The following is a 17,592-nucleotide window of genomic DNA, read 5'->3' on the forward strand; positions in this document are numbered from 1 at the left end:
CCTTAAATGTGTAATCTGAGTTAAATGAATCTGTCACTAATCATTTTTTGCTCTGTGTGTGTGTGTGTGTGTGTGTGTCTGTCTGTCTGTCTGTCTGTCTGTCTGTCTGTCTGTCTGTCTGTCTGTCTGTCTGTCTGTCTGTCTGTCTGTCTGTCTGTCTGTCTGTCTGTCTGTCTGTCTGTCTGTCTGTCTGTAGGTACATCACTGAGCTCCTTGGTGGAGATAAGTATGTATCCTGCTCTGTGGTTCTACCTGCCCTGTGCCACCTCCAGCACGCGATGAACATCTCAGATGATGATCCTGCCTATATTGTGCGATTCAAGGCTGCCTTCATCAAGGACCTCAACCAGCGGAGGGAGAAAATAAACCTGGAATGGCTTAAGATATGTCAGAGTGACCAGAAGATAACTGCATTTTATGACCATAATAGACTGTAAAGCCAGATGAATAAGTCATGAAGAAATATGGAGGTTGGATTTGGAAAGTGACATTTTCATCAATCAATAATTATTATTTTTTATTCATCAAAGGTGGCGACTGCTCTAGATCCACGATTTAAGGACCTCAAGTGCTTGCCCAGAGCAGAGAGGGAGCCAGTGTGGGCAAAGCTAAGTGCGTTGATGAAGGGAGAAGAACCTGCTGTGCAGCCACTCAGGGAGGAGAACCCTGAGCCACCCAAGAAGAAAACAGCCCTGCTACTGATGGGATCCGACTCAGAATCAGATGAGGAGACACCAGAAGACAGTACAGTGGAGATGTACAAGGTAGAGCCCAGTGCCAGTCTAGATCAGTGTCCACTGAAATGGTGGTCGGAGCACACTGCTGTCTATGGTAAGATGGCCCAAATTGCCCGTAAATACTTGGGGACCCCTGCCACAACTGTCCCATGCGAGAGACTTTTTTCTTTAGCAGGCCATATTGTGCAGAAGAGGAGAGCTTGTTTGTCACCAGAAAATGTGAACAAACTGGTCTGCCTGAGTGACTGCTGGAAGAAGGAGAAATAGAGCTTTGACTGACACAAAGCTACTGACTGTAAACAGTTCATTACAACCTGTTATATAGGCCTACTGTTCAACTAAAAATAAACAGTTAATAAACACAAGTACATCTCATTGTCATTGATTTATTTTCATCACCAATTATCATAGAACAGCTTTCTCAAGCAGTTTGTGAGGCATTTTGGAAACCGGAGATGAGCCCCTGGTCTAATGCACCACCTGGCTTGAGAAACCCGTTCTCAAAGACTTACTTTTAGTCATTATTTGGGTAGCACACATATTCTGAATGCCTTCGGCAGAATTCAAATGAGCCATTTTAATCTAGATTAATCTATGCCCACCACTAGTAGTAATGTGATGTGTAGTAATGAGTACTGTGTAGTAATGAGTAGTAATGTGTAGTAATGTGATGTGTAGTACTGTGTAGTAATGAGTAGTAATGTGTACTGTGTAGTAATGAGTAGTAATGTGTAGTAATGTGTACTGTGTAGTACTGTGTAGTAATGTGTACTGTGTAGTAATGAGTACTGTGTAGTAATGAGTAGTTATGTGTAGTAATGAGTAGTTATGTGTACTGTGTAGTAATGTGTACTGTGTAGTAAGGTGTACTGTGTAGTAATGTGTACTGTGTAGTAATGTGTACTGTGTAGTAATGAGTAGTTATGTGTAGTAATGAGTAGTTATGTGTACTGTGTAGTAATGTGTACTGTGTAGTAATGAGTAGTTATGTGTAGTAATGAGTAGTTATGTGTACTGTGTAGTAATGTGTACTGTGTAGTAAGGTGTACTGTGTAGTAATGTGTAGTGTGTGTACTGTTTGTACTGTCCGTACCTCCTGCACCTCCTTCTCCAGTTTCTCCAGAGTCCTCTTGTCAGGTGACCCATCAGAGTCATCATGACCAATCACCACGATGTTGATGTGAGCCTCTCCTTTATATTTGTACCTTTAAGATGTAATGCTGCTTCATTAATATTAAGCTCTTTTGCTGTAACTGTGTACACTTCCCCTCTGCGGGATCAATAAAGGGATTCTGGTTCTGGTCCTGATTCCGATCCTGGTTTTGACTCTGATCCTGTCTCAGAACCTGATTCTGGTTCTCCTCCTCCAGGGGGCAGTGAAGCTCTGTGACGTACAGAGCGTAGAAGAAGAAGGCAGCAGCAGCAGGAAGTGAGTTCTGTTGTTTTTAATGTTTCACCAAATATAAACGTTATTAAAACACACATGTGTGTCACGTGTTCACGACGCAGTGACACAGCTGGAGATTCAGCTGGTTAGCTTCTGCTAACACTGTTAGCTTGAAAGCTCGCTGTTAACGTCCCGTTAGCATCCCGTTAGCTTCCTGCCGTGCTAGAGTGCTAATCTTAAATAACTGAAGCGACACTTTGGTTTTCATTCTGTCAATACATGTTTTTGATACTTACAGGTGGAGTCCACAGACTGTATACAGGTGTAGTATACAGGTGGAGTCCACAGACTGTATACAGGTGTAGTATACAGGTGGAGTCCACAGACTGTATACAGGTGTAGTATACAGGTGGAGTCCACAGAGTGTATACAGGTGTAGTATACAGGTGGAGTCCACAGAGTGTATACAGGTGGGGTCCACAGACTGTATACAGGTGTAGTATACAGGTGGAGTCCACAGACAGTATGCAGGTGGAGTCCACAGACTGTATACGGGTGTAGTATACAGGTGGAGTCCACAGACTGTATACAGGTGTAGTATACAGGTGGAGTCCACAGACTGTATACAGGTGGAGTCCACAGACTGTATACAGGTGTAGTATACAGGTGGAGTCCACAGACTGTATACAGGTGGAGTCCACAGACTGTATACAGGTGGAGTCCACAGACTGTATACAGGTGGAGACAGTATACAGGTGGAGTCCACAGACTGTATACAGGTGGCGACCAAAGACTATCCAGGTGGATTATACAGGTGTAGTATACAGGTGGAGACCACAGACTGTATCCAGGTGTAGTATACAGGTGTAGACCACAGACTGTATCCAGGTGTAGTATACAGGTGGAGACCACAGACTGTATCCAGGTGTAGTATACAGGTGTAGACCACAGACTGTATCCAGGTGTAGTATGCAGGTGGAGACCACAGACTGTATCCAGGTGTAGTATATAGGTGGAGACCACAGACTGTATCCAGGTGTAGTATGCAGGTGGAGACCACAGACTGTATCCAGGTGTAGTATACAGGTGGAGACCACAGACTGTATCCAGGTGTAGTATACAGGTGGAGACCACAGACTGTATCCAGGTGTAGTATGCAGGTGGAGACCACAGACTGTATCCAGATGTAGTATACAGGTGGAGACCACAGACTGTATCCAGGTGTAGTATACAGGTGGAGACCACAGACTGTATCCAGGTGTAATATACAGGTGGAGACCACAGACTGTATCCAGGTGTATCCAGGTGTAGTATACAGGTGGAGACCACAGACTGTATCCAGGTGTAGTATACAGGTGGAGACCACAGACTGTATCCAGGTGTAGTATGCAGGTGGAGACCACAGACTGTATCCAGGTGTAGTATACAGGTGGAGACCACAGACTGTATCCAGGTGTAATATACAGGTGGAGACCACAGACTGTATCCAGGTGTAGTATGCAGGTGGAGACCACAGACTGTATCCAGGTGTAGTATACAGGTGGAGACCACAGACTGTATCCAGGTGTAATATACAGGTGGAGACCACAGACTGTATCCAGGTGTAGTATGCAGGTGGAGACCACAGACTGTATCCAGGTGTAGTATGCAGGTGGAGACCACAGACTGTATCCAGGTGTAGTATACAGGTGGAGACCACAGACTGTATCCAGGTGTAGTATACAGGTGGAGACCACAGACTGTATCCAGGTGTAGTATACAGGTGGAGACCACAGACTGTATCCAGGTGTAGTATACAGGTGGAGACCACAGACTGTATCCAGGTGTAGTATACAGGTGGAGACCACAGACTGTATCCAGGTGTAGTATACAGGTGGAGACCACAGACTGTATCCAGGTGTAGTATACAGGTGGAGACCACAGACTGTATCCAGGTGTAGTATGCAGGTGGAGACCACAGACTGTATCCAGGTGTAGTATACAGGTGGAGACCACAGACTGTATCCAGGTGTAGTATACAGGTGGAGACCACAGACTGTATCCAGGTGTAGTATACAGGTGGAGACCACAGACTGTATCCAGGTGTAGTATACAGGTGGAGACCACAGACTGTATCCAGGTGTAGTATACAGGTGGAGACCAAAGTATTTATTCTGTATTTGTATTTCAGATTTTCCTGATGGCGTTGGGGGGGCAGCGTTACCATGACATCTGCCCTGTGGCCCTGCAGGTGGAGGGGCAACGTTACCATGACATCAGCCCTGTGACCCTGCAGGTGGGGGGGGGCGGTTAGCTCCAGCCTGTACTGTGGGGAGGTTGGGGGGCAATGGGGGGGGCAGGTGGAGGCCTTCCTGGTGGAGCTGTACCGCTGCAAACTGTGTCAGTTCACCTGCAGCCTGAAAGCCTCCGTCAGCCAGCACCTGCTGACCCACAGGGGGGGGGGGTCGCCCTACCAGCTGGACCTGAGCGGGGGGGCCAAGCAGGATGACGATGACTTCCTGCTCTACAACATGCTGATCAGCCCCCCCCCAGGAAGCCCCCCCCCGGGGGACATCAGTGGGGAGGTCGGCCACACCTGTGAGGTCAGGACACACAAGTGTATAAGTGTGTGTGTGTGTGTGTGTGTGTGTTGCATGTATATCAGTGTGTGTGTGTGTGTGTTGCAGGTATAGCAGTGTGTGTGTGTGTGTGTGTGTGTGTGTGTGTGTGTGCATGTGTGTGCGTGTGTTGCAGGTTTATCTGTGTGTGTGTGTGTGTGTGTGTGTGTGTGTGTGTGTGTGTGTGTGTGTTACAGGTTTATCAGTGTGAGTGTGTGTTACAGGTTTATCAGTGTGTGTGTGTGTGTGTGTGTGTGTGTGTGTGTGTGTGTGTGTGTGTGTGTGTGTGTGTGTGTGTGTGTGTGTGTGTGTGTGTGTGTGTGTGTGTGTGTGTGTGTGTGTGTTGCAGGTTTATCAGTGTGTGTGTGTGTGTGTGTTACAGGTTTATCTGTGTGTGTGTGTGTGTGTGTGTGTGTGTGTGTGTGTGTGTGTGTGTGTGTGTGTGTGTGTGTGTGTGTGTGTGTGTGTGTGTGTGTGTGTGTGTGTGTGTGTTACAGGTTTATCAGTGTGAGTGTGTGTTACAGGTTTATCAGTGTGTGTGTGTGTGTGTGTGTGTGTGTGTGTGTGTGTGTGTGTGTGTGTTACAGGTTTATCAGTGTGTGTGTGTGTGTGTGTGTGTGTGTGTGTGTGTGTGTGTGTGTGTGTGTGTGTTACAGGTTTATCAGTGTGAGTGTGTGTTACACACACACACACAATGATAAACCTGCGTGTGTGTGTGTGTGTGTGTGTGTGTGTGTGTGTGTGTGTGTGTGTGTGTGTGTGTGTGAGTGTGTGTGTGTGTGTGTGTGTGTGTGTGTGTGTGTGTGTGTGTGTGTGTGTGTGTGTTACAGGTTTATCAGTGTGAGTGTGTGTTACAGGTTTATCAGTGTGTGTGTGTGTGTGTGTGTGTGTGTGTGTGTGTGTGTGTGTGTGTGTGTGTTGCAGGTGCGCTCTCTCTTCGAGGACTCGGCTCAGTCGGCTCACCTCATGACTCTCGGCTTGTGTCGCATCTCTAAGCCGCCCCCCCCATCCCCCGGACCCCTGGCCCCCCCCGCCCGATGCCCCCCCCCCCTCCTGCCCACTGTGCTGCATGACGCTGGGCAGCTGGGAGGAGCTGCCCCCCCACTGCAGGAGGTGCAGCCGGAGGGGGGGGCGCAAACAGCAGAAGAAAAAGAAGAGGAAGAAGAAGAGGAGGAAGAGCACGGACTCAGTAGACGCTCAGCAGAAAACACCAGGTGAGACAAGATGAGACAGCCAGGGGAGACACAGCCAGGGGAGACAAGATGAGACAGCCAGGGGAGACAAGATGAGACAGCCAGGGGAGACACAGCCAGGGGAGACCAGATGAGACAGCCAGGGGAGACACAGCCAGGGGAGACAAGATGAGACAGCCAGGGGAGACAAGATGAGACAGCCAGGGGAGACACAGCCAGGGGAGACAAGATGAGACAGCCAGGGGAGACACAGCCAGGGGAGACAAGATGAGACAGCCAGGGGAGACAAGATGAGACAGCCAGGGGAGACACAGCCAGGGGAGACCAGATGAGACAGCCAGGGGAGACACAGCCAGGGGAGACAAGATGAGACAGCCAGGGGAGACAAGATGAGACAGCCAGGGGAGACACAGCCAGGGGAGACAAGATGAGACAGCCAGGGGAGACACAGCCAGGGGAGACAAGATGAGACAGCCAGGGGAGACAAGATGAGACAGCCAGGGGAGACACAGCCAGGGGAGACAAGATGAGACAGCCAGGGGAGACACAGCCAGGGGAGACAAGATGAGACAGCCAGGGGAGACACAGCCAGGGGAGACAAGATGAGACAGCCAGGGGAGACACAGCCAGGTGAGACAAGATGAGACAGCCAGGGGAGACAAGATGAGACAGCCAGGGGAGACACAGCCAGGGGAGACAAGATGAGACAGCCAGGGGAGACACAGCCAGGGGAGACAAGATGAGACAGCCAGGGGAGACAAGATGAGACAGCCAGGGGAGACACAGCCAGGGGAGACCAGATGAGACAGCCAGGGGAGACACAGCCAGGGGAGACAAGATGAGACAGCCAGGGGAGACAAGATGAGACAGCCAGGGGAGACACAGCCAGGGGAGACAAGATGAGACAGCCAGGGGAGACACAGCCAGGGGAGACAAGATGAGACAGCCAGGGGAGACAAGATGAGACAGCCAGGGGAGACACAGCCAGGGGAGACCAGATGAGACAGCCAGGGGAGACACAGCCAGGGGAGACAAGATGAGACAGCCAGGGGAGACAAGATGAGACAGCCAGGGGAGACACAGCCAGGGGAGACCAGATGAGACAGCCAGGGGAGACACAGCCAGGGGAGACAAGATGAGACAGCCAGGGGAGACAAGATGAGACAGCCAGGGGAGACACAGCCAGGGGAGACAAGATGAGACAGCCAGGGGAGACACAGCCAGGGGAGACAAGATGAGACAGCCAGGGGAGACAAGATGAGACAGCCAGGGGAGACACAGCCAGGGGAGACCAGATGAGACAGCCAGGGGAGACACAGCCAGGGGAGACAAGATGAGACAGCCAGGGGAGACAAGATGAGACAGCCAGGGGAGACACAGCCAGGGGAGACAAGATGAGACAGCCAGGGGAGACACAGCCAGGGGAGACAAGATGAGACAGCCAGGGGAGACAAGATGAGACAGCCAGGGGAGACACAGCCAGGGGAGACAAGATGAGACAGCCAGGGGAGACACAGCCAGGGGAGACAAGATGAGACAGCCAGGGGAGACACAGCCAGGGGAGACAAGATGAGACAGCCAGGGGAGACACAGCCAGGTGAGACAAGATGAGAGAGCCAGGTGAGACAAGATGAGTCAGCCAGGGGAGACAAGATGAAACAGTCAGGGGAGACAAGATGAGACAGCCAGGGGAGACAAGATGAGACAGCCAGGGGAGACACAGCCAGGGGAGACCAGATGAGACAGCCAGGGGAGACAAGATGAGACAGCCAGGGGAGACACAGCCAGGGGAGACCAGATGAGACAGCCAGGGGAGACAAGATGAGACAGCCAGGGGCGACACAGCCAGGGGAGACCAGATGAGACAGCCAGGGGAGACAAGATGAGACAGCCAGGGGAAACACAGCCAGCAGAGACAAGATGAGACAACCAGGGGAGACAAGATGAGACAGCCAGGGGAGACAAGATGAGACAGCCAGGGGAGACACAGCCAGCAGAGACAAGATGAGACAGCCAGGGGAGACACAGCCAGGGGAGACCAGATGAGACAGCCAGGGTAGACCAGATGAGACAGCCAGTGGAGACAAGATGAGACAGCCAGGGGAGATACAGCCAGCAGAGACAAGATGAGACATCCAGGGGAGACACAGCCAGGGGAGACCAGATGAGACAGCCAGGGTAGACCAGATGAGACAGCCAGGGGAGACAAGATGAGACAGCCAGGGGAGACAAGATGAGACAGCCAGGAGAGACAAGATGAGAGAGCCAGGTGAGACAAGATGAGACAGCCAGGTGAGACAAGATGAGAGAGCCAGGGGAGACAAGATGAGAGAGCCAGGTGAGACAAGATGAGACAGCCAGGTGAGACAAGATGAAACAGCCAGGGGAGAAAGATGAGTCAGCCAGGGGAGACAAGATGAGAGAGCCAGGTGAGACAAGATGAGACAGCCAGGTGAGACAAGATGAGAGAGCCAGGGGAGACAAGATGAGAGAGCCAGGTGAGACAAGATGAGACAGCCAGGTGAGACAAGATGAGACAGCCAGGGGAGACAAGATGAGACAGCCAGCAGAGACAAGATGAGACAGCCATCAGAGACAAGATGAGACAGCCAGCAGAGACAAGATGAGACAGCCAGGGGAGACAAGATGAGTCAGCCAGGGAGACAAGATGAGACAGCCAGGGGAGACAAGATGAGACAGCCAGCAGAGACAAGATGAGTCAGCCAGGGGAGACAAGATGAGTCAGTCAGGGGAGACAAGATGAGACAGCCAGGGGAGACAAGATGAGACAGCCAGGGGAGACAAGATGAGACAGCCAGCAGAGACAAGATGAGTCAGCCAGGGGAGACAAGATGAAACAGTCAGGGGAGAAAAGATGAAACAGTCAGGGGAGACAAGATGAGACAGCCAGGGGAGACACAGCCAGGGGAGACCAGATGAGACAGCCAGGGGAGACAAGATGAGACAGCCAGGGGAGACACAGCCAGGGGAGACCAGATGAGACAGCCAGGGGAGACAAGATGAGACAGCCAGGGGAGACCAGATGAGACAGCCAGGGGAGACAAGATGAGACAGCCAGGGGAGACACAGCCAGGGGAGACCAGATGAGACAGCCAGGGGAGACAAGATGAGACAGCCAGGGGCGACACAGCCAGGGGAGACCAGATGAGACAGCCAGGGGAGACAAGATGAGACAGCCAGGGGAAACACAGCCAGCAGAGACAAGATGAGACAACCAGGGGAGACAAAATGAGACAGCCAGGGGAGACAAGATGAGACAGCCAGGGGAGACACAGCCAGCAGAGACAAGATGAGACAGCCAGGGGAGACACAGCCAGGGGAGACCAGATGAGACAGCCAGGGTAGACCAGATGAGACAGCCAGGGGAGACAAGATGAGAGAGCCAGGGGAGATACAGCCAGCAGAGACAAGATGAGACAGCCAGGGGAGACACAGCCAGGGGAGACCAGATGAGACAGCCAGGGTAGACCAGATGAGACAGCCAGGGGAGACAAGATGAGACAGCCAGGGGAGACAAGATGAGACAGCCAGGAGAGACAAGATGAGAGAGCCAGGTGAGACAAGATGAGAGAGCCAGGAGAGACAAGATGAGAGAGCCAGGAGAGACAAGATGAGACAGCCAGGGGAGAAAGATGAGTCAGCCAGGGGAGACAAGATGAGAGAGCCAGGTGAGACAAGATGAGACAGCCAGGTGAGACAAGATGAGAGAGCCAGGGGAGACAAGATGAGTCAGTCAGGGGAGACAAGATGAGACAGCCAGGGGAGACAAGATGAGACAGCCAGGGGAGACAAGATGAGACAGCCAGCAGAGACAAGATGAGTCAGCCAGGGGAGACAAGATGAGACAGCGAGCAGAGACAAGATGAGACAGCCAGGGGAGACAAGATGAGACAGCCAGGTGAGACAAGATGAGACAGCCAGGTGAGACAAGATGAGACAGCCAGGGGAGACAAGATGGGTCAGCCAGAGGAGACAAGATGAGACAGCCAGCAGAGACAAGATGAGACAGCCATCAGAGACAAGATGAGACAGCCAGCAGAGACAAGATGAGACAGCCAGCAGAGACAAGATGAGACAGCCAGGGGAGACAAGATGAGTCAGCCAGGGAGACAAGATGAGACAGCCAGGTGAGACAAGATGAGACAGCCAGCAGAGACAAGATGAGTCAGCCAGGGGAGACAAGATGAGTCAGCCAGGGAGACAAGATGAGACAGCCAGCAGAGACAAGATGAGTCAGCCAGGGGAGACAAGATGAGTCAGCCAGGGAGACAAGATGAGACAGCCAGCAGAGACAAGATGAGACAGCCAGGGGAGACAAGATGAGTCAGCCAGGGAGACAAGATGAGACAGCCAGGGGAAACAAGATGAGTCAGCCAGCAGAGACAAGATGAGACAGCCATCAGAGACAAGATGAGACAGCCATCAGAGACAAGATGAGACAGCCAGCAGAGACAAGATGAGACAGCCAGGGGAGACAAGATGAGACAGCCAGCAGAGACAAGATGAGTCAGCCAGGTGAGACACAATCAGGGGACTGAAGGGTCTGAATATGCTAACATGACAGATGTGCAGACACAGGTAGCGGGGTATCTCCTGGGGGGGGACAGTTAACATGTTACAGAGCAATGTGTGATGGATTATTAACCAGGTGTGTCCTGCAGACGGATGGAGCCAGCTGATTGGACGAGCAGAAGGAAAGGAGGCGGGGCCTAACAACAGGTAGACCACTGACACTGTCCAAGCTTTAGAACACTTCCCCCCTCTCAAAAAGATGTGATGTCTTCAGGTTTCCTCTCGTCCCCTGTGTATGGGAGATGTGCTGCCGTACAGCTAAGTACACCCGAGTACCTGAGATAACACCCGAGTACCTGAGATAACACCTGAGTACCTGAGATAACACCTGAGTACCTGAGATAACACCTGAGTACCTGAGATAACACCTGAGTACACCTGAGAACACCAGAGTACCTGAGAACACCTAAGTAGACCTGAGAACCCCTGAGTACCTGAGTATCTGAGGGTGTACTATGAAGTATCTTATAAGTACTGTCAGTAGTGTGTGTCCTCAGTAATGTGTGTGTCATCAGTACAACGGGTGCTCTCTGTTCCAGAGAGACGCTGCAGGAACAAGCAGAGAGGAAGAGGAAGCCGAAGAACGAGGAAAAGGAGACAGGCTTCTGTTGCTCTCTCTGCCACAGGTAACTAAATTACCCACAATCCATCACTGCTCACATCATCCAACACAGACCCACCAATCTCTGCTTTGTTACCAGTGTGTTACCTGTGTGTGTGTTAACTGTGTGTGTGTTACCTGCTGGTCGCTGATTGGACCTCTCTCTGCAGGAGCTTCTCCTCCTCTCTGACTCTCAGGAGACACCTGGGCTCACACGGAGGGGAGAAACCCTTCAGCTGTCCTCACTGCAGCTACTGCAGCAGACTGAAGGCTTCACTTCTGCAACACCTGAGGACACACACAGGTAGCACACACACACTCACACACACACAGGTACACACACAAACATACACATCTGAGGACACATCAGATACACACACCTAAATTGACCACAGTTGATTCTGATTGGGTGTGTGTGTGTCTCAGGTGAGAAGCCCTTCAGGTGTGCTGAGTGTTCGTACGCCTCCATCGACCGCAGCTCTCTGCTCAGGCACTGCAGGACACACAGCCAGGAGAAACCATACAGCTGCACACACTGCGACTACAGCAGGTAACGCACACACACACACACACACACACACACACACACACACACACACACACACACACACACACACACACACACACACACACACACACACACACACACTCTGATTGGCACCTCATGTGGGTATCTGCTCTCTGATTGGCTCAGTATCCAGAAGAAGGGTTTGGATCTCCACGCTCGTCGTCATCACAGCGGCGAGGCGTTTCCATGCCGACAGTGTTCGTACTCTAGTCCGGACCGCCAGCTGCTGCAGAGACACGTCCGCCGTCACCACGGTAACCTCACAGCAGACCCTACACTCTGATTGGACTGTCAGCTTGGGGGCGGGGCTACAGTCCGACGTTTTTTATTGGTTGAATTTAAAATAAAAGGAAAAAAAATTGAGGAAACGACTCAGCGTTTTGTGTTTGAAAAATATTTCACTGTGACAAACTGTCCCTTAACCATAGCCTTAACTGTCCCTTAACTGTCCCTTAACCATAGCCTTAACTGTCCCTTAACTGTCCCTTAACCATAGCCTTAACTGTCCCTTAACTGTCCCTTAACCATAGCCTTAACTGTCCCTTAACCATAGCCTTAACTGTCCCTTAACTGTCCCTTAACCATAGCCTTAACTGTCCCTTAAACATAGCCTTAACTGTCCCTTAACCTTAGCCTTAACCATAGCCTTAACTGTCCCTTAACCATAGCCTTAACTGTCCCTTAACCATAGCCTTAACTGTCCCTTAACCAGTGGCGGCTGGTGAACATTTTTTTTGGGGGGGCGCAGTTTAAATAGCACTCCGCAATGAGAAAATAACCCACAAAAGAGATTCAGTAGAATATATTGAAAAACAAAGATGTATTAAACAGAAACACACTGCTCATTACAAACATTGGAACTAGGTTTAGATTAGTATTCAGACACATATTCATCACATTTGACATTTATGTGCCAGAGTAGGCCCCACTACTTGTAAAGAAATGTAGCCCTCCTCTCTTTCAAGCTGGCAAATTCCTCAATAACTCTCTGGTTAAAGTCAATCATGTCTGTGACCAGCCTTTTTTCCATTGAGAGCATGGCTAAGGCATTCAGTCTCTCCTGACTCATGGTGTTCCTGAGGAAGGTTTTAATCCTTTTCAGAGTTGAAAAACACCTCTCAGCCTCAGCAGTGGTCATGGGAGTTGTGATCATGATTTTCAGCAGTGTAACTGTCTCTGAAAATACCTCAGATAGATTGTTTTCCATGAACAACTGGAAAAGATCCACAGCACTACGGCAGGATCTGAATTCGTCTGTGCCATAGATGAGGCCAAGCTCTGTCTTCAGCTTGCCTCCATCCAGAATTGGATAGGCCTTCAATGTGGTGGCCAAAGCAACTTCAGGGAATACCTTGAGGTAGCATTCAAACTGGTTGCCCTGCAGTAAGGTGGCACTGATGAGGTGGTCTTTGAAGGCAAAGCGTTCCTTGGTGTGTCCAAGTATGGTGTCACATACCTACAGATAAATATATATATAGAGAGAGAGAGAGAGGAGAGACAGATAAGTTGTGGGAAATATCTATATCAGATCACTTAAAGCCAAGTCTTAGTCTGGGTTAAGTTTAGATGATTTATTTAAATCAGACCATAATCTTACACACCAAACTACATCTCAAATAGACCCACACTCTTAGTTTGCATAGCACCAGGTCAGAGCAATCAAGCTTAGCCTTTTGTTTATGTTTAAACCTATCAGACTTGGTTCTTTGCTTTTGTGTGTCTAAGAACCAGAGCTATCAGATTTGGTTCCTGGCTTTTGTTGGTCTAGGTGCCAGAGCAATCAGACCCTGATGGTTGGCCTATGTCTGAAGCCATGACATTAACATTTGTATGGCCATACCCCTATGGTCAAGCACACCCCCTACCACCAAAGAACTCAGTATTTCAGTCTCTAAATATTGAACTCCAGCCATGTTATTAACTCAAATATACTGTATATCAAACCTATTTGCATGGATTTAACTGTAACACAGGCATCTGCTGATTTTGACACTCACCTCAGCAGCAATCCTTCTAAGCTCATCTTCCGACACAGCCCGGCGCTTCCTTGGCTGCTGAGAGCCACTGCTTTGCTCCACCACCATTGCATGGAGAGAATCTCTGTAAATAAAAATAACAATAATTTACAAATCATGTTTATCTTATAACTATGGTACAAGTGAAAGAATGCACTGACTACGCTTACAGAGTAACAATGAGATTACCTGATTTTTTGTATGTCCTCTTGGAACTGCTGGATGCATCTATATGGACTGAATCTATGTCTCTCTTCTGGAGCTTGGCATAGAGGACGTCCACGTGTGGCATTATTTTATGAAACAGTTGCAGGAAGAAGTTGAACTGAGGATCCTCCAGTAGCCTGATGTAGCCTCCTGCTTCTTGGCTGGTCTTGTCATCAAAGCCACCTGATGCTCGAATTCTTTCAAAGCATTCAACGAGGTGTTCTCTTTGCTCAAACACAGTATTGACGGCACGGCTGTGAAAGTTCCATCTCACAGTGCTGGCTGTTGGTAGTCTATGGGCCACTACCTCATCAAGCACACTGGTCCGCTTGGGGGATCTTGAAAAAAACGCAGAAAATCCACCCAGGTCGGAAAAAAAGTGTTTGACTTTGACTACGTGGGAGGTAGCCTGTTGCATGATAAGATTGAGCTGATGGGCATAGCAGTGGATATAGTGGGCTGTTGGGTAGTCCAGAGATGGGAGTAAGTCACACATATGCAAGTCTCAAGTCTTAACCTTCAAGTCTCAAGCAAGTCTCAAGTCATTTTTGTGAGAGTCGAGTCAAGTCAAGTCAAGTCATAGCTTAGGTCAAGCAAGTCACAAGTCAAGTCATAGAAATATAATAAGCTGGAAGACAACCGTCTTAAAACTTTAAGAGACTGCAGCCCAAGTTTTATGTAGCCCTCATTTGCAAAAAAGGGCTAACAAATAGAGGAAGGGGATATAAGGCTAAAGAATAATTATAAACACTCACTAGGACCAGCAGGATCAGAATGACTAGGAACGACTACAGGGCCTGGTGTACCAAACAATCATTAGCAGAGTACTCAACACAGCAGTTTGTCTTGGGAACAGCAGCACACACTTCCTTTATTTACAACCATTTTTTCAATGTGTTGCAAAAGACAGAAGACAAAGAAGTGCAAGAAGGAATGAACTTGAACAAATACAACTTCTATGTCCACTACTCCTCAAAAAGGCCTCACTCTCTCACTCTGCTGTGGATGATTAAAGCTGTAGGTATTGCTTGGAGTTCTTGAAGTCATAAACTGCGATATCATTGTTATTGGTGTCAAATGTGTCCTTAGTAGTGATGTACTCTTCAAATCTAGACAGAGGGGAGAAGTGCAAAAAAAGCTCATGCTTTCATTGCATAATATTCCATTAATAAATACCATACGGAAATGAAATGGAGACTCTTCTATACTACGATTTACTCTTGAAAGTGGCCCATTTCTCATTTATGTCATACATCTCTCATATATCATATACTTATACATACATTTACAGTAATAGGGTTTGTGCATGTTGTTTGGCTGTTATACTTTATATATGATTTAACAAGCTAACAGCTACATTGATGTGGTAGACTTTGGACTAGCAACTAGCGCTAGCTAGACCTGATCTGCCAAGTGAATCAATCTGGCAATTTCAGATAAACTGCCGTATTTCAGTCAGATTGTCTGTTATTTGATAGGCGGGATCAATGTGAAACTAAGTCAACGTGATTAAAACTTAATGTGATGCAAACAGTAAGCTCTTGTCACGTTTGACTGATGGATATGGGATGTTAGCTGCCAGCTAACGTTAGATTAACAATAATGTGAAATTAGCTAGAGACATTACTTACTGTCTTTGTGTAGTACTTTTTTTGCGCTGCACACCTTGCACACGGCGAATCGTTTCTTTTGTTGAGTTGAAGAGTCTTTAAATCCAAATTTTATGATTTTGGGAACACTGGCTGCAGTAGCAGCAGAACTGGTAGCACCTTCCATCTTCCAAACCCCGACCGCTCTACTGTAGATGGCGGGCGCATCACCTAGTAGAGATTACTGGTTGCCAGGTTCGCCCACATGCAACAGGAAACATCCAATCGAAAACATTTTTATTATTATTATTCACCAATTAACCAAGACAGCAATGACTTGTCGAGTAATTGCATGCAAGTCTAAGTCAAGTCTCAAGTCATGAGTAGCAAGTCCAAGTCAAGTCGAGTCTTTTCTCACTGTTGATCAAGCAAGTCACAAGTCCTCAATCTGGCGACTTAAGTCTGACTCGAGTCAAGTCACTAGACTCGAGTCCCCCATCTCTGGGGTAGTCATCCCGGATTCTCTTCTGAACTCCTGAAGTGGCACCCCTCATTACACTAGCACCGTCATATGCCTGGCAGATGAGTTTACTTTTCTGCTCACCTGGGAGGATGGCAGCAAGGCGTTCTTTTAAAGCATCGGCAATGGTCTCTGCTGTAGCCGACTGCAGAGGGATGAACTCAAAGAATCTTTCCACCAGATTCTTATTGTTGATGTAGCGAAGCACAAGCACAAGTTGGGCTTGTGTGCTAATGTCCGTGGTTTCATCTGCTTAGATCGATAGAAAATCGCTGCTTTGAACTTCACTGATGATCTTTTCCCTCACAACAGACAGCATACAGTCAAGAAGTTCATTCTGGACTGTTTTGGATGTTCCCTTAAAGACAGTTGCGCTCTCCAGATGCTCTTTCAGTACACCGTCTAGTGATGCAACGACGTCCACCAAGCCACGAAAAATCCCTGGGTTCTCCGAGTTTTCGCTCTCGTCATGGCCACGAAGGGCCAACTCAAAGGCACCACAGAACTTCACACAGTCTATTATTCTGGAGAGGATGTGTCGGTTTTTTTCTCACCTCTTCATTATGTTTCCGAATGCCAATTCGGTATCCTTCATCCAGCTGCTCGGCAATGCTCAGTCTTCCAAAGAGGTTTAGCTTAAGACAGTTGGTTAGGTGGCTGCGGCCACATTCGTGCTTCTTACATTTTTGTGTGAAGTGCTTTAGATCCTTCATCCCGGTTGTAGTCCAAAGTGTTTCAGTCCCAGGACTTTGAAATAACAGACAAGGGAAACAAAAAAAGGCATTGCTCACTGTACAACCAGCTAACCAATTCCGCTTAGCATACAAGTTTGAGGAGAAAGTCCGAGTGTAGGTTCTCCCGCGATCAGTGGTCGTCTGTTGAATGTTTCAATCAGGACGCTCGGGTCCCAAGTCTTTCAATGTCTTCTTTTCGACATCTGATAGTCGATGAAACGGTGTTTTAAGTAGAGCTTGCACGGAGTTCTCAGCCATCGATGTCGCCATATTCACTCAATCTAAGTTTCAGCTAGCTACGGTGCTGCTCTTTACGCTTGTGGTTAGGGAATGATAACGATGCTGATTCGCCGAAATAGTCCAATCGCGTATCTAAGAATGTCACATTGAACTAAGAAACAATGCCATTGGCTGTCTAAGTTTCATCCCCCAATGAAAAGCTATCCTTGCTAAAATGACTGAGAAAAGTATAAGCTCTCCTATAGACTCCCATGTTATCGGCGCCCACGGACGGTAGCCGACCTGCCTATTCTCAGAAAAGGCGAATGGCAATATATTATGTCCGGACACATTTTAGCGGTTCTTGACAGTGGTCTCCCATACACATTTAACCCATAAACACGGTACATTTCTTATTTCAATTATGTTGTATATATAACGTTTTTTAACTCAAAAACTCAGGGTGGGCGGCGCCCAAGCGCCCACTATTGACGCACCGCCACTGCCCTTAACTGTCCCTTAACCATAGACTTAACTATCCCTTAACCTTAGCCTTAACTGTCCCTTAACCATAGCCTTAACTCTCCCTTAACCATAGCCTTAACTGTCCCTTAACCATAGCCTTAACTGTC

General features: G+C 48.7%; 2 protein-coding genes and 1 long non-coding RNA gene across 4 annotated transcripts in view; 2 read left to right on the top strand and 1 right to left on the bottom strand.

Moving 5' to 3' along the window:
* Positions 1-1,401, top strand: part of LOC134866388 (E3 SUMO-protein ligase ZBED1-like) — a 3,144-nt gene extending 1,743 nt beyond the window's left edge. Inside the window, exons 3-4 of one of the 2 annotated variants that reach the window (XM_063886526.1) lie at positions 197-433; positions 531-1,401. In XM_063886526.1, coding sequence (XP_063742596.1) covers positions 197-433; positions 531-546 — 253 coding nt within the window. In that variant the 3' untranslated portion in view covers positions 547-1,401. The remainder of the gene's footprint in view (positions 1-196; positions 434-530) is intronic. The other variant, XM_063886527.1, reaches the window with a different exon arrangement.
* A 701-nt stretch (positions 1,402-2,102) lies between these two features.
* On the top strand, positions 2,103-12,044 carry LOC134866389 (zinc finger protein 572-like). The gene is made up of 8 exons (XM_063886528.1): positions 2,103-2,166; positions 4,295-4,706; positions 5,646-5,935; positions 10,597-10,654; positions 11,047-11,133; positions 11,279-11,412; positions 11,535-11,658; positions 11,803-12,044. The coding sequence occupies exons 3-8, from the start codon at positions 5,791-5,793 to the stop codon at positions 11,957-11,959; spliced, it is 705 nt and encodes a 234-aa protein (XP_063742598.1). The 5' UTR covers positions 2,103-2,166; positions 4,295-4,706; positions 5,646-5,790; the 3' UTR covers positions 11,960-12,044.
* A 433-nt stretch (positions 12,045-12,477) lies between these two features.
* LOC134866402 (uncharacterized) lies at positions 12,478-13,723 on the bottom strand. Its single transcript, XR_010166037.1, has 2 exons — positions 13,674-13,723; positions 12,478-13,132 (listed from the first exon to the last, which is right to left on the bottom strand). It is a non-coding gene; the product is annotated as an uncharacterized LOC134866402 (long non-coding RNA).
* Between the last annotated feature and the right edge of the window lie 3,869 nt (positions 13,724-17,592).

This window comes from Eleginops maclovinus, chromosome 6 (assembly GCF_036324505.1).
Source record: "Eleginops maclovinus isolate JMC-PN-2008 ecotype Puerto Natales chromosome 6, JC_Emac_rtc_rv5, whole genome shotgun sequence".
Taxonomy (NCBI): domain Eukaryota; kingdom Metazoa; phylum Chordata; class Actinopteri; order Perciformes; family Eleginopidae; genus Eleginops; species Eleginops maclovinus.